The sequence below is a fragment of the Trichosurus vulpecula genome, chromosome 1 (assembly GCF_011100635.1).
Source record: "Trichosurus vulpecula isolate mTriVul1 chromosome 1, mTriVul1.pri, whole genome shotgun sequence".
NCBI classification, from domain to species: domain Eukaryota; kingdom Metazoa; phylum Chordata; class Mammalia; order Diprotodontia; family Phalangeridae; genus Trichosurus; species Trichosurus vulpecula.
The window spans coordinates 56,870,258-56,893,981 of NC_050573.1; the positions used below are offsets into that span (position 1 = coordinate 56,870,258).

General features: G+C 46.8%; 1 protein-coding gene across 1 annotated transcript; it reads left to right on the plus strand.

The window, feature by feature from the left end:
• The first annotated feature begins 6,522 nt into the window (after positions 1–6,522).
• On the plus strand, positions 6,523–21,952 carry TMEM221 (transmembrane protein 221). The gene is made up of 3 exons (XM_036754517.1): positions 6,523–6,815; positions 17,052–17,137; positions 21,468–21,952. The coding sequence occupies exons 1-3, from the start codon at positions 6,523–6,525 to the stop codon at positions 21,950–21,952; spliced, it is 864 nt and encodes a 287-aa protein (XP_036610412.1).
• The last annotated feature ends 1,772 nt before the right edge of the window (positions 21,953–23,724 follow it).

Below are 23,724 nucleotides of genomic sequence, written 5' to 3' on the forward strand. Positions count from 1 at the left end.
TTAGAAAAGGAGGCGGTAATCACAGAGGCTTCATCAAGAGCCAGACTAAACTTGTTTCCTTTTTTTGACCAAATTAGTAGACTGATAGATGGGAGAATGCTGCAGATAGCATTTAACCTAGATTTTAGGCAAGTGTTTAGCAAAGTCTGTCTTGCTATTCTTGTGGAAAAGGTGGAATTGTGTAAGCTAGATAATAGTACGATGAGGTGGATTTGGAACTAGCTAAATGGCCAGACACAGAGGACTTATTAATAGTTTGCTGTCAGCTTGGAAGGAGGCCTCCCTTCAGTGGAAGGCCCCAGGGATCTGTGCCTGGCCCTGTTTTAACATTTTTGAAGCAAATGATTTAGGTAAAGGTGGAAATAGCCTGCTTACTGAATTTGTAGATGACATAAAGTTGGGAGGGATTGTTGATTCAATGAATGACAATTGGGATCCCAAAAGATCTCAATACGATAGAATCTTGGGCTGAATCTATTAAAATGAAATTTAATAGAGGTGAATGTAAGGCCTTGTACTTAGGTTAAAAAAATTGACTTCGCAGGTACAAATATCTCGACCCCTTCTGACAAGCAGGAATTGGTGCTTTGGCATTTAAAAACTCTCAGTGTCCTGGGATTTGCTTCCCCACCCTGGGTCTGTATACTACATAATCATCCTCTCCCCCACCCCACCCCACCACTGCCTGCCTCAGATGAAATGACAAATTTCAGGAAAGGCCCTTGTGACCAAGAAGATAAAAAGTCTACATGAGGGTTGGCTGAAGGAACTGGGGGTATTTGGCCCAGAGAAGAGAAGACTAAGGGAAACATAGATGATACCTCTCAAGCATCTGGATGGCCATTACCTGAGAAGGCATCAGACTGTTTCTGCCAAGGGCAGGAGATGGGAGGGAGTACATTTAGGCTTCCTGCAAGGAAAATCTTCCAAGCAGATTTCTCCACAAGTGCAGTGGACCACCTCTGAAGCTATTGGGCAATCCATCTCTCACTGAAGGGCTCCAGCAAAGGCTGAATGGCCACTGGTCTGAGAATGTCCATAGCTCACATCACCACAGCCCGCAGACAATGATATTTCCATCATTGGTGACATCCGCACCCCTGTCCCTACTGCTAATCCCACTGTCCTCATCCTTATACCTAACAGCATCTTTATCTCTCCCATCATGAATATCACTACCACCACTGTCCTCAGGATTACTCCTTACTGCCATATTCACCCCCCCCCAACCTCAGCATCATCCCAACTTCTATCTAACCAACCTCAGCACCAGCATCACCACCATTAATTACCCCCTTCCCCACCAATGCCTTCCAACCTCTCCTTAGTTCCTAAGATGTTCACTGGAGAATTGGGATTTCACAAAGCAAATGGCCAAACTTGTGAAACTCTCTGCCCCAGGACAGGAATTAACTGGGACTGTTATTTCAGTGGGATTTGAAACTTCCCTTTGAGGAAAATCCCTCTACCAATGTAAATCAGTACCTTCCCTGCAAATTAGAGACCTGGAAGTAAGCTGTCAAGAGCACTGAGGTTAAGTGACTTGTCCAGGGTCACACAGACAGGATGTGGCAGAAATGGGGCTTGAACCCAGGTCTTGCTCATTCTGAGAACACCCCTTTATCTGGGTCTCACTAGTCTATTGCCAAACATGAAGTCATTTTTTCAACTGAAGGACGCTTGTTCTCTTTCCTTCCAAGCCCTCCCCACTTCTGAACTTGCCTATTGCTGTCCAAGGTCCCAGGCACCCAGGTTCTCGATCTAGAGAATCCCCACTCTCTCTCACTCCCCACTCCAAACCACATCCATATCAATCAATTGTCCAGTTCTGTTATTTTTACCTTCAAAAGATCTCCAAAACACTCTTTTTTCTCTCCTTGGACACTGGTCCAGACTCTCATCACCTCATGCCTGGATTATAATAGCCAGCTGGTTGGTCTTCCTGCCCAAGTGTCTTCCCACTCCAATCCCATCCTCCACTCAGCTAGCAAGATGATCTTTGTTTGTTTTTAATTTAATATTTTATTTTTCCCAATTATTTGTAAAAAAAACCCAATTTTTAACATTCATTTTAAATTTTTTTGAGTTCCAAATTCCCTTCCTCCCTCACCTTCCCCAAATGAAAAGTCAAGTAATTTGCTATAGGTTATAGATGTGCAGGTTACACGTGTTGCTATAGGTTATACAAAACATATTTCCATGTTGGTAATGTAGTAAAAAAAAAAAACACAGACAAAAAAGCCCAAGAAAATTAAGCAAAGTAAAGAAAAAGTCTGCTTTGATCTCCATTCCAAATCCATCGGTGGGCAGATAGTATTTTTCATCCTAAGTCCCTTAGAATTGTCTTGAATCATCGCATTGCTGAGTATAGGTAAGCTGTTTGTAGTCGATCATCATATGATATTGCCGTTACTGTGAGCGATGTTCTCCTGGTTCTGCTCATTTCACTCAACGTGAACTTTGTAAAGCACAAGTCTGATTATGTTCACTCTCTTACTCAATAAACTCCAGTGGCTCCCAATCACCTCTAGGATCAATTATAAAATCTTCTGCTTGGCTTTTAAAGCCCTTCAGCTTTAGGGCAGCAAGGCAGCTCAGCGGATAGAGTGTTGGGCCTGGAGTTAGGAAGAGAGTCTTCCCAAGTTCAAATCTGGCCTCAGATACTAACTGTATAACCTTCAGCAAGTAATTTAACCTTATTGGCCTCAGTTTCCTCATCTGTAAAATGAACTGGAGAAGAAAATGGCAAACCACTCTAGTATCTTTGCCAAGAAAACCCCAAATGGGGTCACGAAAGGTCAGACACGACTGAACGAAAACCTGGTCTCTTCCTACCTTTCCAGACTTCTTATACTTTACTTCCTTCCACATGTTCAACCATCCAGTGACTCTGGCCTCTTGACTTGTTCTTCACATGCTGAGCTCCATCTCCTGAATCTGTGCCTTTTCTGTGGCTGTCCCCATGCCTGGAATGCTCTTCCTTCTGTCCTTCCAGCTTCCTCTGGCATTTAGCTCAAATCCTATTTTTTAGGAGACTTTCCTAGACCTCCCTCACCCCCTCCCACAGTAGTACCTTCCCTTTTGCATCTTATAGGTGTAGTTTTGGGCATATTGCCCCCCCCCATCAGAATGTCAGCTCCTTGAGGACAGAGATTGCTTCTTGCTTTTCTTTGGATCCCCAGCACTTACCATGGTGCCTGGTATATAGTAAGTGATTAATAAATGCTTGTTGACTGACATATTTTGTTACTACACAGAATACAACTATGAGTATTTTGGCAAACATTGGACATTTGTTTCTGTCTTTGACTTCCTCGAAGTATATACCCAGTAATGGGGTTGCTGGGGATGAACATACTTCCAAACCAAAATCCAGAACAATCGGATAACTTCATAGCTCCACCAACAATGCACCAGTGAAGCCTGACTTCCCAAAGCTCCACCACATTGACTGTTCCCATCTTTGGGAATTGACTGGTTTATGACTGCTTTCATCTTTTCCAGTATACATGATGTGAGGTGAAATCTCACCTAGTTGATTTTTTAAATTTATTAATATCTTTTGTTTTTCACCACCTTTATTCTAAATATAGCCCTCCTTGCCCTCCTACCTGTCGAGCCATCTGTTGCAACAAAATAGAAGAAAAAAAAAACATTTTGGCAAAACCAACTAACACATCATCCTGAATCTGGCAGTACCTATAAAGGTCCACAGCCATAGTCTCCGCTTCTTCAAGCAAAGAAGAGAGATGCATTTCCTCATCTCTTCTCTGGGGCCAACTCTGTACATAGTTTTCAGTTTTGTTTTGTTGGTGTTGTTTTCTAATTTACATCGTTGAAGTCATTGTGTGCAGTTTCCCTGGCTCAGCTTGATGAGGTTTGAGGGGGGGAATTCAGGGACCCCCCCCCAAGGACTGAAGTCCTGAAGAGGGTCCTCTGGAATGAATTCACGGACTCAAGCATTCTTCAAATCAAGGTGGCAAAGGTTTGTTGTAATGCCAATATAGCGGGCAGAGCTCCTTAGGGAACTTGCATTCCCTAAGGAATTTGCAACTTAACAGGAATGATGCTAAAGCTTATATAGGAAAAGTAGTGGATTATCTGGCAGATCTGCTAATTAGGTGATAACTTACAAGCTTGGTCACTGGTGTCATTTACTACTGGAAACCAGAGGAAGGGGTTTCTCAGGGATGTATTTTTGGTCTGTTACATCTGTAGCAAGATAGCTTTGAGAATTGGCATGTATAGTTTGACTTCTGGATTGAATATGATAATTTTCGGAATCAATACATGATAATTCTGTGGTTACAAGATAATCTTGCTTTTACAAGAGAATTTCTTCAGAGCTCAGCTTGTTCTTGGGATGGGGAAAGTTAGTTTGTTTTACTGGGGACCTGTTTATGAGTAATTGCTGGGAAAGGTTGTTTGTCTTACTGGGGCCCACTCATGAGTTATTGCTAGGCACAGTGCCCTTGGGCTGGGGAGGAAACTGTCAGGAATAGTGCTTTGAGACTAGTGAGAAATGTAATCTTGGAACTGGGGTCCAAGTGCAAGCACCCAAGCACTCCATCAAGTTTACTTCAATATGCATCAACTCATATAAATCTTCGCACAATTCTCCATAACCATCATAGTCATCATTTCTTTTAGGATAGTAATAGATTCAAGTACCACAATCTTACTTAGTGATTCTTCAGCTGATGGGCATCTACTCCAATTTTCAAAAGAAGTCAGAGCTCCTTTTTCCCTAAGTATTGGGCTCTCAGACATGAGAGAATATTCTGACTTCACAACTGCTATTGGCTTCCTCAGGAGAATGCTGGGGAATGAGATATGAGTTTCAATATATCCAGTGGATGTCTAGTGAAATACCAATGTGGCTGGTGTGGGGTTTTTTGGTTTTGTTTTGTTTCTTACTTTTCCAGGTCCTCCTGACCCCCTGCTCCCATACTTGACTGAAACATCTTTGAGAACAGAGGCCTTGCATTTTTTTCCAGATATAGAAGAGAGAGAGATAGAGTGAAAGAGAGAGATAGAGTGAAAGAGAGAGGTAGACCGACAGAGGCAGGAACATACAAGCTGAAACACTGAGACAAAAGGAAAAGGACACTCCACACAGGCACTGAAAGAGACAGTGAAGACAGTAAGAGACACAGGGAGAGACTCAAAGAGAGGAAAAGAAAGTAGTCTGTACAAATACCGAGGTAGAAAGACTGAGGGTGCCAGAGAACACTAAGAGAGAACGGGAGAGGAGGAGGAAGAGAGACACAAAAGTAGAGACAGCAATGGACTCTGAAAGACGGGAGAGATAAACTACTTTCTCAGTTTCATTTTCCTCATCCGTAAATAGAGAGACTGCTACATACCAGTTGTGTGACCTTGACCAAGAAATCCCTTCGCATCTCTGGTCCTCAGTTTCCCCATTTATAAAATGAAGTGGTTGGATTAGAAGATGATCTCTAATAGCCTTTCTAGCTCTCAATCCTATCGTTTAGAAGACAGGAAGAGATAGAGGCTCTCACAGACTCAGACACTTAGAGAGAGTCATACCCAGACAGACCAGAGTCGAAGCTGAGACAAAAGCGGGAGTGCGCTGAGGCAGGTGCGGCAGTGGTGGCTGTCCACCCCCTCCCCGCCTCCCGGCCCTCAGCCTTCTGTCGCCTCGGTGCCCACCCTGGTCCCTCCCTCCTTTTACTACCCCCCTCCCCTTCAGGTGGCTCCGGCTCCGCCCTGCGGCCGCCCAGAGAGAGCGCTCCACTTGGGATCGGGAGGCGGGGGAGAATTGCAAAGTTTCGGGCAAAGTTTCTTTGTCACTTTCTCGGCTCCGCTTCTCCGGTCGCCGCTGCCCTCGCCTGCTCCTCCCTTCTCTCCTGATCCGGTCCCTGCGGGCTTCCTGGCTGCACTCTCTCCTCTCCTTGACCCCATCCCCTTCTCTCCCCAACCCCGAATCCTCACCTTCCCACCCCCTCAGCCCTCAGAAGCCCCCCCCCCCAGCCTAGAGCCCGTCCTTGACACCCCACTGTCCGTCAGCACCCTCAACCTCAGAAGCCTCTCTGCAACCCGGACCTCCCCTCCCGACACCCCCTTCTCCTGCAGCTCCACCGTCCCCCGATTCCCCTCTGGTCTTACCCTACCCAGACCCCAGATCCAGCCTGGAATCCTGTCCCGTAGCTCAGTCTACACCTTCCGCTCCACCGACTTCTGGCACCCTAAGGCATCCCCACCCCTTAAACCCTACCCCCAGCCGCCCCACTTTCCCTCTGCTCCCCTCCTGGCTCAGAACCCTAAGCTACCCCCTACCTCGACCCCAGCCTTAGCCCAGTATTCTCCCCTCAGCCCAGGGGCCCCATTCTAGCACCCTTGACCTTCCGGACCTAATACCCCTTGCCCTCTCCCTTCCCTCCGCTCCAGGTGTGCTTACTCAGTCCCCTGCCTTCTCTTTCTTCCTTCCTCCCTTCCCCAGCCTCTCTCCCTGCCCCCCAATTCTGCTCCTAAGGCCTGTGCCCCGCTCCAGCTCCGGCCATGCCCTGGGCATCCAGCGGGCCCGCCCTGTCCGTCTTGGTGCTCCTGGGAATCCTGGCGGCCGTCATGTCGCTCCTCTCGTCGCAGCTCCTCTTCCAGCTCCAGGCGGGCCGCGCGGAACTGTGGGGCCGGTCTCTGGGCATGGAGGGGGCGGCCGAAGGGGCCACTGGGGTCCTGCTGCCCTTGGCCTCGGCGCTGAGTGCCCTCTGCCTGGTGCTTAACCTCTGCGCCCTCTTCTTCTGCCTCCTGCTGTGCCATCTCAGCGCTGAGCTGGCACGGACCAGCCCAGACAGGTAGGGACCCAGGTGTCCGCAGCCAACAGGCCTTGGAGGGTCCTGGTTGGCTTCTAGCTTCCTTTGTCTCCAAAGCCAGAGCACCCCCTCAGAACATGGAAGGGCAGAACAGGAATGGACCTTATTAGAACAGAAAATGTCAGAGCTGGGAGGGCCCTTAGAACACAGGATGTCAGGGCTGGGAGGGCCTTTAGAATACAGGATGTCAGAGCTGGGAGGGCCCTTAGAACATGGCCTGTCAGAGCTGGCAGGGCCCTTAGGATGCAGAAGATCAGTTAGAAGGAACTTTAGGACTGATTTGGGGTCTTGTCAGTTAATTAGTCCAACCCCCTCATTTTCCAGAAAAGGAAAGTAAAGCCCAAGGAGCTTAAGTGATTTGCCCAAAATCATACCAGTTAGTAACCCCGGCCAGGGCTTGAACCTCAGCCTTCCAGCTCAATCTAGGACTCCTTGCCCTGCCCCTCACTACTTTTCAAAGGCCAATGAGCTTCCGAAGCTTGAACCACAGGATGTGCAGTTTAGTGGAAAGAGTGCTGACTCTGGAGTCAGAAGAGCTGGTTCAAACCTCACCCCTAATTGGCCTGTCTCTGTGACTTCGGGTAAGTCACATAACTTCCTTGGGCTTCAGTTTTCCCTTATGTAAAATAAGGGGTGGGAAGGGTCAGACTCTAAGGTTTCTTCCAGCTCTAAGTCTTTGGTCCTCAGGAGAAGAGAAGCACTTCAGTATAATAATATTTCTCCCCAATTATCTATAATCAGTCTTCATCCAGATCTTTATTCACCAGGAAGTCCAGGCATGAAGGTTTGGAAGGGGGAGGGGGGAATGAGGAGGTAGGTGGGCAGGAGGGAACAAAAATAAAGTTGGGAACTTTTGATTTAGAGCAATAGATTCTCAAACTTTTCAGAAGTCTCTGGACCTCATTATACTCTTAAAAATTATTAAGGACCTCCCAAAAAGCTTTTGTTGAGGTGGGTTACATCTATTGCTATTTACAATATTAAAAATTAAAATGGATGAATTTTTAAAATATTTACTTATTCATTTAAAATAATAATAAACTCATTATATGTTAACATAAGTAATATTTTATGGTAAATAACTATATTTTTCCAAAGCAAAAATAATGAGAAGACTGGCATTGTTTTACATATTTTCTCAAATCCCCTTAATGTCTGGCCTAATAGAAGCCATCTGGATTCTTTTATCAGCTTCCATATTCAATTCATTGTGATGCGTTGTTTTGGTTGAAGTTTATAAAGAAAACCTGGCCTCACACAGATATGTCGTTGGAAAAAGGAAGAGAATTTTAATAAGCAAATAATGCCTTAAGATTATTATGAAAATAGTTTTAACCTCGAGGATCCCTAAAAGTATCTTACATTCCAGATGATACACATCTGGGAAAAATAGCTAATGTGTTGGATTGAGTTAGGATCCAGAAGGATCTTAACAGTTTAGACTATTGGGTCCCATGGGTCCCTGGACCACACTTTGAGAGCCAATGATCTAGAACAACCCCCTCATTTTGCTGATGAGGAAAATAAAGTCTCACAGAAGGGTTAGTGACGTACTCAAGATCCCAGATCCAGAGCTCGAGGAGAACTCAGAGTCCGTCTAGCCTAGTCCCTCTCATTTTTACAGATGAGCAAACCAAAGTTCAGGGAGATTAAGCGATTTATTCAAGCCAACACAGGTAGGAAACATTAGAAGCTGAATTTTAACCCAGGGCCTCTGCCTTGAACCATCTCTGTTTTCACTGTGGCACATTGCCACAGTAAAGTTGCAGAGCTGGGGATTAATAAAATCATGGGGTCCAGTGTTCAGCATACTGGGCACCAAGTTGTAGGAAAGACTTACAAGTTAGAGTGTGTCCATAGGAGGGTGTCTGACCTCAATAGGGAGAGCACTGGAAATCACGCCATTGCTTGAAGGATATTTGGGAGGAGGTGAATGTGGAAGAAGGAAGAATTATTTGGAAGACAAGGAAGACTCGTCCTTCTTGGAGCTACAAAATCACAGAATGTTAGAGGTAGAAGGTACCTCAAGGAATCATCTAGTCCAAGCCCTGCCCTAGAATAGAATAATAAAAGAATGGTTAGCGAACATCTAGAAAAGGAAGTAGGTGGCACAGTGAATAGTGTTGGGTCTGGAGTCAGATCCTGGAGACCTGGTCAAACAGTCCTGAAGCAGTCAGGAGGATTTACTGTAAGAGCAGAAGGAGGCACCTCAGGAATCCAGCCTCAGACACTAGCTCAGTGACCCCGGGCAAGTCACTTAACCCTGTTTGCCTCAGTTTCCTCATCCATAAAATGAGCTGGAGAAGGAAATGGCAAATCATTCCAGTATCTTTGCCAAGAAAACCCCAAATGGGGTCATGGAGAGTCTGACACAACTGAAAACAGCTAAACTACACCAAGATAAGGAAGCAGTCCTCACAGAGAGCCTACATGACTTCATCAAGCACAGTCATAGCAGATTATCTCCTTTCTTTTTTCTGACAGGGTTGTTAGACTTGGAAAATGCTCCAGATATTTTATTGTTGTTAAGTCATTTTCAGTCATGTCCTACCCTCTGTGACCGCATTTGGGGTTTTCTTGGCAAAGGCACTGGAGCGGTTTGCCATTTCCTTCTCCATCTGCTCTAGTTTGCCTTAATTTCAGGAAAGCATTTGACCATTACTAGTGCTGTCGAGTGAATTAACATATAAAGCTCTTTGCAAATCTTGAAGCATGATGTAAATACTAGCTATTATTATCATTATTAGATTTTAAGAGAGTTAAGTGTATTCGGAGTTGGTTGAATGACCCCAAAGTAGTCATTAATGAGCTGATGGCATCTTGGAAGGAGGTCTCCAGTGGAGTGCTCCAGGGGTTTCTCATTGGCCCTGTGATGCTAATCACCTTTATCAGTGACTTGGATGAAGTCAAAGATGGAATGCTTATGGCATTTTTCAGATGATACACATCTGGGAAAAATAGCTAATGTGTTGGATTGAGTTAGGATCCAGAAGGATCTTGACAGTTTAGACTATTGGTCCAAATTTAATAAGAGAAAATTTAATCTCCAAGTCTTAAGCTTGTGTTTTAAAAAAATCACCTTCATTCCAAATATGAGATAGGGGAAATGTGGCTAGGCAGTAAGTCATCTGAAAAAGATCTGGGGCTTCTAGTGGACTGCAAGATCAGTGAGTCAACGGTGCCTTGTTCTGACCAGTTTCTGGAATATTGTGTTCTGTTCTTTGTACCATATTTCAGGAAAAACATTGATAAGGTGGAGTAGAATGACTTGATGATGAAGGGCCACCTAAATATTCCATAAGATGATCGGCCAAAGGAATTGGGATGTTTCATTTAGAGAAAAGGCATAATAGTTCTCTTCAAGTTTTTGAAGACAGATGGGTCTTATTCTGCTTTGCCCCAGAGGGTAAAGGACCAAAAAGTGGACATTGAAGAGAGGATTTCGGTTTAACATCAGGAAATACTTCCCAATAATTCAAGTTACCCAAAAAGGGAATGGGAGATAAAGGGTACCCTGTTCTTAGAGGGCTTCAAGTGAAGGATAGCTGAACACCTGTGGTGGGCACTGTACAAGGAAGATTCTTGCTCAGCTATGGTGGCCCTTGAAGGCCCTTCTAAGTCTAGAATTCTATGATTTTACAGATAGGGAAACTGAGGCACAGAGCAGGGAAGTAGTTTGTAGGAGGTCACACAGTAAGTCAGGACTTTGGCTCATCTGGCTTTAATTCTAGTATTCTCCCCACCCCACTATGCTGGCTTCCCCAGAGGGTACAACAGCTATAGATGGAAGCTATAGTAAGGACAGTTCCATGATTGCTGCTCCCTAAAAACTGAATGTGTTGCCCCTTAAGGTAGTGAGCTCCCATCACTGGGAGTATTCAAGCTGATGCTGGATGACCATTTGAGGTGGATTGCATAAAGTGTACTCCTGCCCAGGTAAAGGGTGAACTATATGCCACCTGAGGTTCATCTCAGCTCTGAGATTCTGTGTGTCCTCATTCTTCCACAGGGATCTTGGGTCAGTCAGTCCGTCAAGAAGCAATTTAAGCACCTAGTACGTGCCAGGCCCTGTGCTGAACACTAGGAATATGAAGAAAGGCAAAAACAGGGTCCCTTTCAAAGGAGAGCGACAAACACAGACACGTCACATACATAAAATCTAAGCAGGAAAAATGGAAGGTAGCCTCTGTGGGAAGACACTTTGGACGAGGCATCTCAACGATTTGAGTCAATCAAACAAATATTAATTAAGGAGATAGTGGACAGAGATCTGGCCTTGGAGCCAGGAAGGCCTGGATTCAGTTCTTGACTCTGACACATAGTTGCAGTGCTTTCTCAGGCACGTCATTTAACCCTCAGAACTCTGGGAAATCCCCTAAGACAGGGGTGGGGAACCTGTGGCCTTCTAGGTACTTGAGTGCGTCCTTTTGACTGAGTCCAAGTTTTACAGAACAAATCCTTTTGATTATCCTACCTATGTTGGTAGGAGGGAGTTTTTTCCTTGGAAAGTTCCATATGCTAATGAAATAGCATGTGCATAAAGCACTGGGTATCTTGATTCTCTGGGCCTCAGTTTCCACATCTGTAAAATGAGACTGCGTCTAAGATCTCTTGAGCTCTGACAATCCACGTTCTTTGTTCTAAGGGCTGGTAGTACATACCACAGCTCCCATCATCCTGTGATCTGTGATATGGATCGTTCTCCTTGTCTTTGGGGACCAGCTCAGAAAGAGAAGTGAAAGGAAGGAGAAGGGAATAGGGAAAGAACAGAAGGAAGCCAAGAGGATCCTCTGGTCCAAAAACCCTGGATTTTTGGTGTCCCATCCTTCAGCCAGACCCTCCTCCTTCCACTCTGGAATCAGTCTTATTCAGTCCATCTGCTTTCTCTCTAACACCCCCATGGTGTAGAAGATAGAGTGGTAAGTTTGGTGGCCCGGAAGGCTTGGGTTCAAATCCCTTCACCTAGGGCAAGCTTTGGAGGGGAGAGAGCTTTTGGACTGAAACATGGACAGAATATCTGAGTGGGAAGGGATGATAAAAGGCACCTAGTCGAAAGGGGGTGAACAGGAATGCCCTCTTTAACTTGCTGATAAGTAGCAGCCCTGCCTCTGCTCCACGGCTTCCAGGGATGACCAGGGTACATCCCCCACCCTACAATGGAGGGAGGAGTGCCCTCCCACTTTGTCTCTGTTGGAGATTTTCTTCTTCCATTCAATCTAGATTTGCCCCTGTTTGGTTTCCCTCCATCATTCCTCAGCCCCCCATCTGGGGCCAAGTAGATCAAGTTGTTGTTGTAAACACCCTACAGATGTGGAGATTTTACTTCCTCCTTGGGGATCCATTACTGGATCTGACGGAGACCTTCGGCTTTCAGGCAGGGTGGGGGTGGGAGGTCTGGGAAGGTGGACATACCAAGGCTTCATATTTCTGTGGGTCACCTTGCTGATGAAGTTAATGGCCTGATGAAATCATTAACCCCAGGCTGGAAAGCCATTGAAGGCAAGAGCAGTGGTGTTGCTGCCAGAGGGGCCATGTGAGAGGTTCATGTAGAAGGGGCCAGGCTTCAGCCTACTTGGCTCAGTGTGAAGTAGAGGCCCGAAACTCATTCCTGGGAGTGGGGCAGGGGCACACACCTGGCAGCACAGACAGGATCCCAAAGTCTTGGGTGACTGATAAAGAAAACTAGGGGTTTTAGAACTGGATAGGATTTTAGAGACCATTTTGGGGTGGGGAACCTGTGGCCTCCAGGCCTTATGTGGCCCTCTAGGTCTTCAAGTGCTACCCTTTGACCATTGGATTCCATCAAAAGACCACACTTGAGGATCTAGAGGGCTACATGTGGCCTCAGGGCTGCAGGTTCCCCACCCTGAATTTCTAGTCCAATCTCCATCATTAAAAAAAATTTTTTTAAATAAAAAAATTTTCCCACTTAATAAAATCCATTTTTCTCACTTCCCCCCTCAGTTGAAAAGAAAAAGAAAGCCCTCAAACACAAATATAAATAGTTAAGCGAAACAAATTTCTGCATTGGCCATATCCAAAAAGTATACATCTCCTCCTGCACCCTGAGTCTTTCTCCTCTATGTTAGGAGGTGAGGAGCATGTTTTCTCATCTACCCTCTGGAGCCATGGGTGGTCATTGCATTACTCGGAGCCCGTCATTTTATTATGTATGAGGAAACTTGAAACAACCCAGTGCAATAGGTGCTATTATTATCCCCCATTTTACAGATAAGGAAACTGAGGCTGAGAGGTTTGGTGACTTACCACAGGTCTTTAGTATCAAGCCTTCCTGGAACCAGATCTAACTGCTACACCATGAGGGGTTAGAGACTTGGCAGATGGATCGAACAGGATTGATTCCAGGATGGGGCAAGTACGAGCTTCCTATAAAAATGACTCATAATAATCATAAAGAGGGTCAGGGTGGCATAGTGGATTGGGAGCTGGCTTCAGAATAAGGATTCAATTCTTGTCTCAGAAATACTGGCTGTGTGACCCTGAGCAAGTCACTTAAACTCTCCATGTCCCTGGGCAACTCTCTAGTTCTATATAAGCCTTAGACAAAGTGCTATTAACATTGGGGGAGTGAGTCTCTTTATTGGGAGTTACCTCTAACAGGTGTGCCCCCCAAATGCTAGTGTTTAAAGCAATTTAAAGTTTACATTCTATGTTCCAAGGGTCCTCCCAATTCTGACATTCTATCTTCCAAGGTCCCTCCCAACTCTGACATTCTATGTTCTAAGGTCCCTCTCAGTTTCAATATTCTATGTTCCAAGGTCCCTCCCAACTCTGACATTCTATATTCTAAGGTCTCTCTTAATTCCAATATTCTATGGTCTAACTCCCTCCCGACTCTTACATTCTATATTCTAAGGTCCCTCTCAACTCTGACATTCTGTATTCTAAGGTCTCTCTTAATTCCAATATTCTATGGTCTAACTCCCTCCTAACTCTTACATTCTGTATTCTAAGGTCCCTCTCAACTCTGACATTCTATATTCTAAGGTCTCTCTTAATTCCAATATTCTATGGTCTAACTCCCTCCCAACTCTTACATTCTATATTCTAAGGTCCCTCTCAACTCTGACATTCTATATTCTAAGGTCTCTCTCAGTTCCAATATTCTATGGTCTAACTCCCTCCCAACTCTTACATTCTATATTCTAAGGTCCCTCTCAACTCTGACATTCTATATTCTAAGGTCTCTCTTAATTCCAATATTCTGTGGTCTAACTCCCTCCCAACTCCGATGTTTTCTGTCCAAAGGGCCCTCCTACAATTCTAACATTGCATGTTCGAAGGCTCCTCCCAGCTCTGATCTTCTGTGTTCTGTAAATTCTGGCTTTTCACCTGGTGGGACCTGTCTGTCCAGTTAGTAACATGCTAATCTCCCAGGATAAGACTCCTTTTATTTCTCTGGGGCTGCAGCTGGCTGTCCATCTCAAGGGAGGAATAATCCATTGGTGGCCAAATCAGGACTAGAATTCAGGGGTCTCTGACCAAGCCCATTCTGGTCAAAGGCAGTCCTGGGAGGCTCTTTGTGTCATCAGCCTCAGCTCTGCCAGCAGCCTCATGGAGGTGCCTTTTAAAAAAAAGTCTAGGAAAGGGTTACTGGGGCCTGGAGTGCTCTGGACCCTGTTCTGTCCTTCTCAGGGAGTATCCTCCTGCCCCTCCCCTCCCTTGCCTGGCCTGCTAGGGACAGAAGGTGGCTTTGTCTCCATCAGAAGGTGGCTTTGTCCCCATCTAGCCTGTCGCACTGGATTACTCATTTGGGCCTTCCACAGCCTGAGTCTTTGTCCCTGCTGACACAGTGAGATGCCTTCCTTCCTCTGCCCTCATGCGTGATGACGCTTCTCTCCTCCTCCTCTCCCATCCCCACAGTCGGCATAGCTTCAGTAAGGGATTCTGGGCCTGAAGTGTAAGGGCTCCTTGCTTCCCATTGCTGCTTGCAAGCTGTCCCTCCACCTCCATCACTCAATAAAGTCTCTTACTCAATCCCCGATAGACCACCCAATCCAAATTCTCATCCCCACCACTCACCCACCCCGGCTCCTCCTCACTGCCACTTCCAGGATCTCCCTCTACCTCCATCACTCAGTAACATCTCTTACTCGATGCCTATCTACCACTCAATCCAAATTCTGGTAGCTGCTGTCTGCTCGCTTCCAGGGCCCTCCCCTTCTTTAAGCCTCAGTGAGATCTATGCTTGGCTCCAGGTCTTTCCTCCTCAACTCCTGCCCTCACAATATGGGGCTTCAACATGTATACTGGTACTTCCTCTATCACCCTAACCTCCTAGTTCCCCAACTCGCTCATTTCCCATGACCTCCAACACCTCAACTACACCCAGAGGCGGTCGTACCCTTGGTCTGGCCATCACAGACAAAAGCCCCACCACCATCCTTGTGGCCTCTGAAATTCCCTTTTTCTTTTTCCATCTGTTGTGATTCCATGTCTCCCTCTGCCTTACAACCCTGGTCTTCATCCTCACTTGATCCCTCAGGCCGTCACCCTTACAAAAGCTCCCCTCTACTTACTTCCCCATCTGGACCCAGTCCACTCACACTGTCCTCTTTGGTCTCTTCCCCCTCTACTCTTGTCCTGTCAGGCCCCCCTCTTATTCCCACCATCACCTGCTTTCGCTCCTACTTACATGCTATTGAATGAAGGTGGAGAAAATCACAGAAGCATGCTGATTGGGTCCATTATAAATTTGCGTTACATAATCTCAACTGGGTCCTTACTTCTGCAAGGCCGTCCTTTTACATTTCTCTGATTGGTTTACCAGCCTGTCACCGTAGTGGTCTTCCAAATCTCCTGTCGTTCCCCTTCACCCCACCTTCACAGCTAAGGACCTCATTTCATATTTCTTTTTTTTCTTTTAAATTATTTATTTTCAGTTTACAACATCCAGTTCCACAAGCTTTTGAATTCCAAATTTTCTCCCCCTACCTCTCCTCCTACCCTCCCCCCTCCTCCTTCCTCCCCTCCAAGACAGCATGAAATTCGATACAGGCTCTACATATACATTCACATTAAACATATTTTCACATTAGTCATGTTGCAAAGAAGAATTATAACCAATGGAATCATTTCATATTTCGTTGAAAACATTGAGGCCATTCATTGAAAGCTCCCCTTCCACTCCTCCTTAACTCACACCACTGAGATACCTCCCCATACTATCTCCAAGGGCATTCTGATGCATCCTGGGCCATCCGCAGTCGTCCCAGTGAATACCGGGTCACTGGACCCAGATGGCTCTGGAGGAGAAAGTGAGGCTGGTGACCTTGCACAGCCCTACCTCATTCAAATCAAAGTCAACTGCAAGTCATGTCATCATCTCCCCGATGTCATGGTCCTCTTTGAGAATGAAGGACCAACACAACCTACTGTCTCCTCCTTTGTTCCCTACTTCACATGATAAACATGGCCCTTCTCTTTGCCAAGGCCAACCCCTTTCTCTGCATGAGTGATCCCAGTCCATCCTGTCTTCTCCAGCAGCTTGTGCCCTCTGTCATCCCCACTTCCATTTACCTTTATCTCTTCCTCTCTAACGGCTGCCTCCCTGTTCTCTACAAGCACACCCGTGTCTCTTCCTTCTTCAAAAACCTCATCTTCTCCATCCATTTCCATCCCTGCTGACTGCCATGTTACTCAGCTGTCTCAATGTGGATGATTCTCAGTTCTGCCCTTCTGGGGATTCCTTTCACATATGAGTCATATGAGATGGCCTCGGAGGTACTTTCCAGCTCTAAATTCTGCATCTGATAATCCTCAGTATATGTTCCATCCAGTTCTGGGTGCAACGGTCTAGAAGGGACATTGGCAGCCTGGAATGATAGTCCACCCTACTTGCAAAGTGACTATGCCTACTTGGCCCCCGAGGGCAAAACTGGGGTTGGTAGAGAGGCTGATGTCACAGGGTTAGAGATGGAGGAGACCCGAGAGCCCATCAAGTCCAAGCCAGTCATTTTACAAATAAGAAAATGGGATAAGGTAGGTTAAGTTATTTGCTCAAGGTCACATAAGAAGAGAGATTTGAACTCAGAGCACATGAAAAACTTCTTAACGATAGCTTGCTAGTATAGCGTTAGATAGACTACCTTAAGTGGTAGTGAGTTCCCTGTTACTGAAAAGCCTTTGGACTCCAGATCTTTCCATTTTGCCCTTTGCCACATTGCCTTCCCTATTTAAAAACCTCTTTCTTTGCAGGGCTGACTGGTTCCTGTTGGACAGCCGCTGTCTCCGGCATGTCTCCATCGGCTTCTTCTGCTGTGGGGTCTCAGTGTACTTAGCAGGTAAGGGCCCGTCTCTTTCTCCAACACCGTATGAATGGGCACAGGCTAGAAGCTATCCATTTAACCCAATACTTAGTGGTAAGTGACTCCTGAATGAGTGACACTCCCTTCTTCTCTCCACCCTCCATCCTTCTCTCCATGGCAAGTTATCCAAGCCCAGAACTGCCCTGTAAGGTGGAGGAAAAAGGCCTGGGCTGGGAGGCAAGATATCCAGGGTCTGCTCCTGTGTGTACTGCTAACAGGCCTCGTGACCTTTGGACACATCTGTCTAAGCCTAGGATTCAGTTGTCCCTTGTGTCACACCAGGAGGCTGCCCTGGCATTCTATAACAACTTACATGTAGGGAATGCTTAAAGGTTTATAATGGGCTACAGCAGCCCTGTGGGGTGAGTAGTACAAATCCCGTTGTCCCCCATTTCATAGGGGAGGAAACCGAGGCCAAGGGATTGAATGACACAGCTAGGAAAGGTCACCTGGTGTTTGAACCTGTGTCTCCTGACTCCAAGTCTATTGCTCTTTCCTATATACACTATAATAATTACTTTTTATAGCTTCTCCCCAGCTCTGACATTCCATGTTCTAAGGGCCCTCCCAGCCCTGACATTCCATGTTCTAAGGGCCCTCCCAGCCCTGACATTCCATGTTCTAAGGGCCCTCCCAACCCTGACATTCTATTCCCTAAGGACCCTCCCAGTGCTGAGATTCTGTATTCTGAGGGGTTGGGAGTCAGTCAATAAGTATTTCCTAGGTGCCTACTAAGTGCCAGCCTCTATACTAAGTGCTGAGGATACAAGACAGACAGACAGTCCCCGCCCTCAAAGAACTCTCAGCTCTGTACAGACGAGATACGTACAGGCAGATTGGAAGGAGTCTCAGAGGAAAGGCACTAGCATTTAAGGAAGCTTAGAAAGGCTTCTTGTAGAAGGTGGGATTTTAGCAGGGACTCGGAGGAAGTCAGGGAGGTCGGTAGTCAGAGCGGAGGAGGGAGAGCGTTCCATGTATGGAGGAGATGGAGTGTCTTGTGCAAGAACATCCAGGAGGCCAGGGTCACTGAATCAGAATATGGGGTGGGGGATCCTGCTGTAAAAGTGTAAGAAGACTGGAAAGGCAGGAAGAATCTCCAATGCCAAATGGTTTCCTATTTGATCTTGGAGGTCATAGGGAGCCACTTCAATTTAGGGAATAGAGAAAGGAGTGATGTGGTCAGATCTGTACTCTAGCCTAATTAATCTGGCAGCTTTGTGGAGGATGGCTGGTAGTAGGGGGAGACTTGAGGCTGGCAGGCTCACCTGTAGCCTATTTTAGTGATTGGGGTGGGAGGTGATGAGGGCCTATGCCAGAGGGGTGGCGGTGTCAAAGGAGAGAAGGTGGCGTATCGGGGAGATGGTACAGAGATGAAATCGACAGGCCTCGGCACATCTTGGATATGGGAGGATGGGGTGAGAGATAGTGAGAAATCCAGGCTGATACCAAGGTTGCAAGCCTAGGGGACTGAGAGGATGGTGACCACAACAGTTAGCAGACAGTTAGGACAGTTAGCAAGAAGGGAAGCCTTGGGGGTGGGGAAGATAATGAAAGAAGAAAGAGAGGGAAGGAAGAAGAAGAATGGGGCGGGGGGTGAGAGAGGGAGGGAGTGGGGAGAGAGGAGAGAGAGAGAGAGAGAGAGAGAGAGGCGGGGAGAGACAGAGAGAGAGAGACAGAGAGACAGAGACAGAGAATTGAAGTGTGGAGGGTGGGGGAGATAAGCGTGGTTTCTAGTGGGAAAACCAGGATCTGTAGTCAGGAAGCTTTCCCGTGTCCCTAGACACAGACTCAGCTTCCAGACGGGAAGAGGCAGTGGCCCCAAACCTTCAGCCTTTAAAAACACTTGGACTTTCATTCCTCTGTACAGTTTCTTAGTCTTAAACACACACACACACACACACACACACACTGACCTGACCTTTCAGGCATGACAAAGTAAAGCTCATCTTCCTCTTAAGTCTTTCCTGTCTTTTACTTCATTAGATTCTTACAAGTGCCTTGAGAGGGAGACTGACGTTTTACAGAAGAGAATTTCTCTTGGTTTCTCTCTTTCTCTTTAGAGAATGTGACCTACCCAGATTACCAGAGGTGATCCTAAATGTGTCAACACAACCACCATTGCTGATGATGTATGTGTTGGGGAAGAGAAAAACTGGAAATTTGAACTCTGGCTTTGATCCTTAATCAATAAACATTTATTAGGCACCTACTATGTGTTATAGTAGGGGATTCAAAAAGAGGCAAAAGATAGTCCCTGCCCTCAAGGAGCTTACAGTTAATGAGGGAAATAACAAGTAAATGACTATATGCAGAGCAAGCTCTAGAAAGGATCAATAGCGAATAATTAATAGAGGAAAAGCATAGAATGAAGAGAAGTTGGGGAAGGCTTCCTGTAGAAGGTGGGATTTTAGTGAGGACTTAAAAGAAGCCAGAGAGGTCAGCAGTTAAGGTGAAAGAGGGAGGGCATCCAGGCATGGGGGACAGCCAGAGAGAATTCCCAGAGACCTGACTGTGGCTGTGGAAGATAAATAAGTCGTGGGCTCTATTAGAATGGTTGTGTCATTTTCTCCCACCTTCATTCAGCAGCACGTCTGTGTAGGAGCAAAAATAAGGCATGATGGGAGTAATCCAAGGCTGAGGCTTGGCTAAGCCTAATTAAGTGATATGATAAGGGATGGTAAAGAGAGGAATTATTTGAACAACGGATCGAGATGGGGAGGAGAGGAGAGAGTGGCTAATGCAGAGATGGCCTGGGAGACAATTGAGGGGCCAAGGGATTGGGAGTCATGGGGTCCAGAGAGTAGGGTTTTATAAGGGAAGGCAGAAGGAGAAGTGATTAGCCTGTGATCCGAGGTCTTTTCATCTGAGGAGGGGCACAATGAGGCGGCGTTTAGAAGAGATAGACTCCTTGGACACATAGCATTTTACAATTTACAAAGTATTTCACCAGCATTATGTCACCTTGGGCAAGTTCTGTCCCCTCTCTGAGTGCCAATGTCCTGATCTGTAAAATGGGGATAATTCAATACTTGGACTATTTTCCTCGCAAGAATGTTATGAGGCTTATACAAAGGAGGCAGTGTGGGGCAGTAGAAAGGGCTCTGTGTTTGGAATCATGGGGTCTGGGTTTCGATCCTGGCTCTTACCATCTGGAGGACATTCATTAAGATGTTCTCTCTAGACTTCATTTTCCTTATGTGTGGAAATGAAGGCTTGGCTCCTTCTTGCTCTCAATCTATAGCTCCACATGAAATCAAATGGTCAGAATAAAAGTTCATGTTTCTGTATTGTTTTAAGATTTTCCAAAATACACAGTCTCATTGGACTCCCATCCTAAGAGGGAGGCACAACAGATATAATTGTCTCCATTTTACAGATTAGGTCACTGAGGCTCCAGAAGGTAAACTGATGTGGCCATGGTCTCACATCTAGAAAGTGTAAGACCTGGAGCCCGGGAATGTCCAACTCAGAAACTGAGGCCCCTGAGAAGGGTCTGTCTCCTCTAAGATCACCCAGATCAAGCTGGATGGAGCCAGCTGTCCTGACTTAGATTCCCAGTCAGAAGGAGCTTCGGAGGGCATCTAATCCAACCCTTACGCTTAACAGATGAGGAACCTGAGCTCAGACAAGCATAGTCACTTACCCGAGGTCGGCTATGTCATAAGCAATATGTTGCCAAGATTCGAACCCAGGGCTCTTGCCCCTATGTCACGAGTGCGCTCCAATGGTTATCTCGTTCTCCTCGAGAAGGTCCTGGGACAAGTCCCCAGGATGCCTTGAATTTTAATGTTCGGTGGACCATTGCAGAAGAGAATAAAATAGCTGCTTTTTGCGCTTGAGTTAAAGTATTGGGACGTAGGCTCACCCTCTGCAGGCTCAGTGACAGCAGACACAACGGCAGTGGTGCCACGCACCTCATCCTCTTCAAAATAACAATACCAATAAATAACATCCAAGGATTTTTAAAATCACAAAAAATAATAAAGATAACCATAATGATAGCTAGCATTTATATAGTGCTCTAAGGTTTGCAAAATGCTTTACAAATATCTCATTCATGACAATGCTGGGAGGGAGGTGCCCTTATTATCCCCATTTTACAGTCAGGGAAACTGAGGCAGAGAATAAGTGACTTGAAGAGAGCCCCACAGGCCTAGCATTTCATACCCTGGGCTAAATACCTCTGTAAAATTAGAGGGTTGGACCAGATGACCTCTGAGGCCCCTTCCAGCTCTAATTTTTGGGCCACGTGTGACTACCGCTACTGGGCGTCACTTGTCCTTTCCTTCTTCCTCCTCCCTTCCAGCTCTGTCTATCTATGTGCTGCTGTTGTTCGAAATGGAAACGGGGATCGTCGGTGCTTGCATCCTGTCCTCTGGGATAGTGGTCCTGTTAATCACCCTCACCCATATCCTGCTCAGGGCATCAAAGGCCTCCCAGCGACGCCTGCCGGAGCCAGCCCACACCCTCTACGAGAACAACACAACTCGCTCTACCAGGGACCTCTACAAGCAGGCCCCAGGGGGCAGGGCACGACCTGACATCCACCGGGAGTTCTCCTACCCTCCATTCCTGGAGGCCCGACCTCACCTGGCCTCCTCGCTCCCCACGGGGAATCCTGTGCCTGCTGAGGAGGGTGACCGTGGGGTACCCAGGATGCACCGGACGCTGTCAGCTGAGTCGGGTCTGTTGGGGGCCCGGGCCAGACCTTGGAATGGGGTGGCTCAGGAGATGAGGGGGGTGCTGAGTCGAAAGACTGGTAGCTCTGGGAAAGACTCTACCCTGGTATAAACACTCCATTTCGGGGCAGGGAACCCTCAGTGTGAACCAGTCTAGGGCTTCAGAGGACAAAGACTGTGGACTGATGTGTCACCATCCGTGTCTAGCTAAGGGTCAATTCTGGCACCCAGGGGTCCCAAAGGTCTCATAAAATTGTAGGATTTAGAACTGGGAGGGATCATCTAGTCCAATCTCATTCCCTCAGCCAGGGAAACTGAGGCCCAGAAAAGTTAAGGCCATACGGCTAGCACATAGCAAAGCTTTGATGCATACCCAGGTCTTCTGACTCCAGACCCTCTAGAGAACACTCTGCTACAGCATACTGGGGCCAAAGCTGAAGCCCTCAGGTAGAGACTGAGGGTCTTAGTGAACTACAAGGTCAACATAAATAGATAGAACCAGAAAAATAAATCTTAGGCTGCATTAAAAAAAAAAAAGGACAGTGTCCAGAAGGAGGTAATTGATGGTCCCATTGTCCTCTGCCCTGGAGGACTGGGAATTCAGTTCTGGGTAAGGCCAGAGAGGATGAGGAGAGGACCAGAAATCAAGCCACGTGATGAGCTTTTGAAAGACATTTGGCCAGGGGGACAGAAGGTCTAGGCTGGGGAAACATGGGAGACATCTCTAGTCTTCAGAATTCTGCTTGGCCACAGAGGGTAAAAATAGAGGAAGAAGTAGCAGAAAAGCAGATTTGGGCTCAGTCTCAGGTCATCTTTTCCTCCCACTTAGAGCTATCTCGAAGGGCAACTTTGGGAGGGAGAGACTGCCCCATCAGGCGGAGCCTGGGTAATCACTCTCTGTAGAAGGGGAATTCTGACTCAGGCCTAGGCTGGACCAGATGCCCCCTGAGTTCCCTTCCCTCCCTGAGAGTCCTATTTCAACAGGCAAAGGAAGAGTTGATGAGGTCTTAACCAGAGATTTCATGGCTAGAGGCTAGGCCTGGTTCCGAATTTTTCCCCTGATCAGGAGATTCTTGTTTCATTGATTAAAAACCAGAGAAAAGTAATCACCCCTTTTTTAAAATGGCTGGCAGAAAGTAGGTAGGGTAGCAGCTGGCAGGGCCCATGCCCCGAGATCCCCCATGTACTACCTAGAGCTTGGGACTGGCCTCATGGATTAGGGTAAACCAGGGTAAGAAACACGGAAGAGCGAAGGGAGGAAAAGAGGGCAAATTCCAGGCTTCACTGTCCCTGTGCTGACCTGTGCATGCCAAGAATATTCTTAGAGAAGTTATACTGACCCTTGGCACAAAGGGTGTGCCTCACAGTAACCATGTCTTTGTGCTGGATTTGGTGTTGGAGTCGAGAGGGTGAGAGTGAGGAGAGAGGGAGAGGGAAAGGGATGAGATGTTCACTCCAAGTCACCATTCACTGATAGAAGAAGGAAAAGAAGCTGGAGGTGGGGAGGTAAAATAGGAGGTGGGGGTGGGGACAAGGCCCCAGAGTGGGTGAGGTAGGAAATTGGGGCTCCAGGCCACGAGTCAAGATGCTAAACTGGATGTCAGGTGTGCGCCCCTCAGCCTGAGGCAAATGTGAGAGTGTGTCGGGGGACAGGAGAGAGGTGGCAAGGGGGAAGACCAGAAGAGGCACTAGAATCAGAGTCCATTATTGGTGTGGTCTTGCCTGGCTGCCAAGGTCAAAGTGAGGGCACAGCCAAGGAACAGGGGAACCCAGAGAAGGGGAAGCGCCCCAGGAGCCTCTTATTCTAGGGCCCCTTCCCATCTCCACCTCCCTTGCCACCCCCCAGTTCCCCTCACATTTCCCTCAAGTTGAGGAAAATGTACC

Bases quoted from the DNA above. Each gene is read 5' to 3' on its own strand.
- TMEM221 (XM_036754517.1), top strand. From the start codon at position 6,523: ATGCCCTGGGCATCCAGCGGGCCCGCCCTGTCCGTCTTGGTGCTCCTG. The intron at 6,816-17,051 runs GTAGGGACCCAG...CTTTCTTTGCAG, and splicing joins GCACGGACCAGCCCAGACAG to GGCTGACTGGTTCCTGTTGG. The intron at 17,138-21,467 runs GTAAGGGCCCGT...CCTCCCTTCCAG, and splicing joins GGTCTCAGTGTACTTAGCAG to CTCTGTCTATCTATGTGCTG.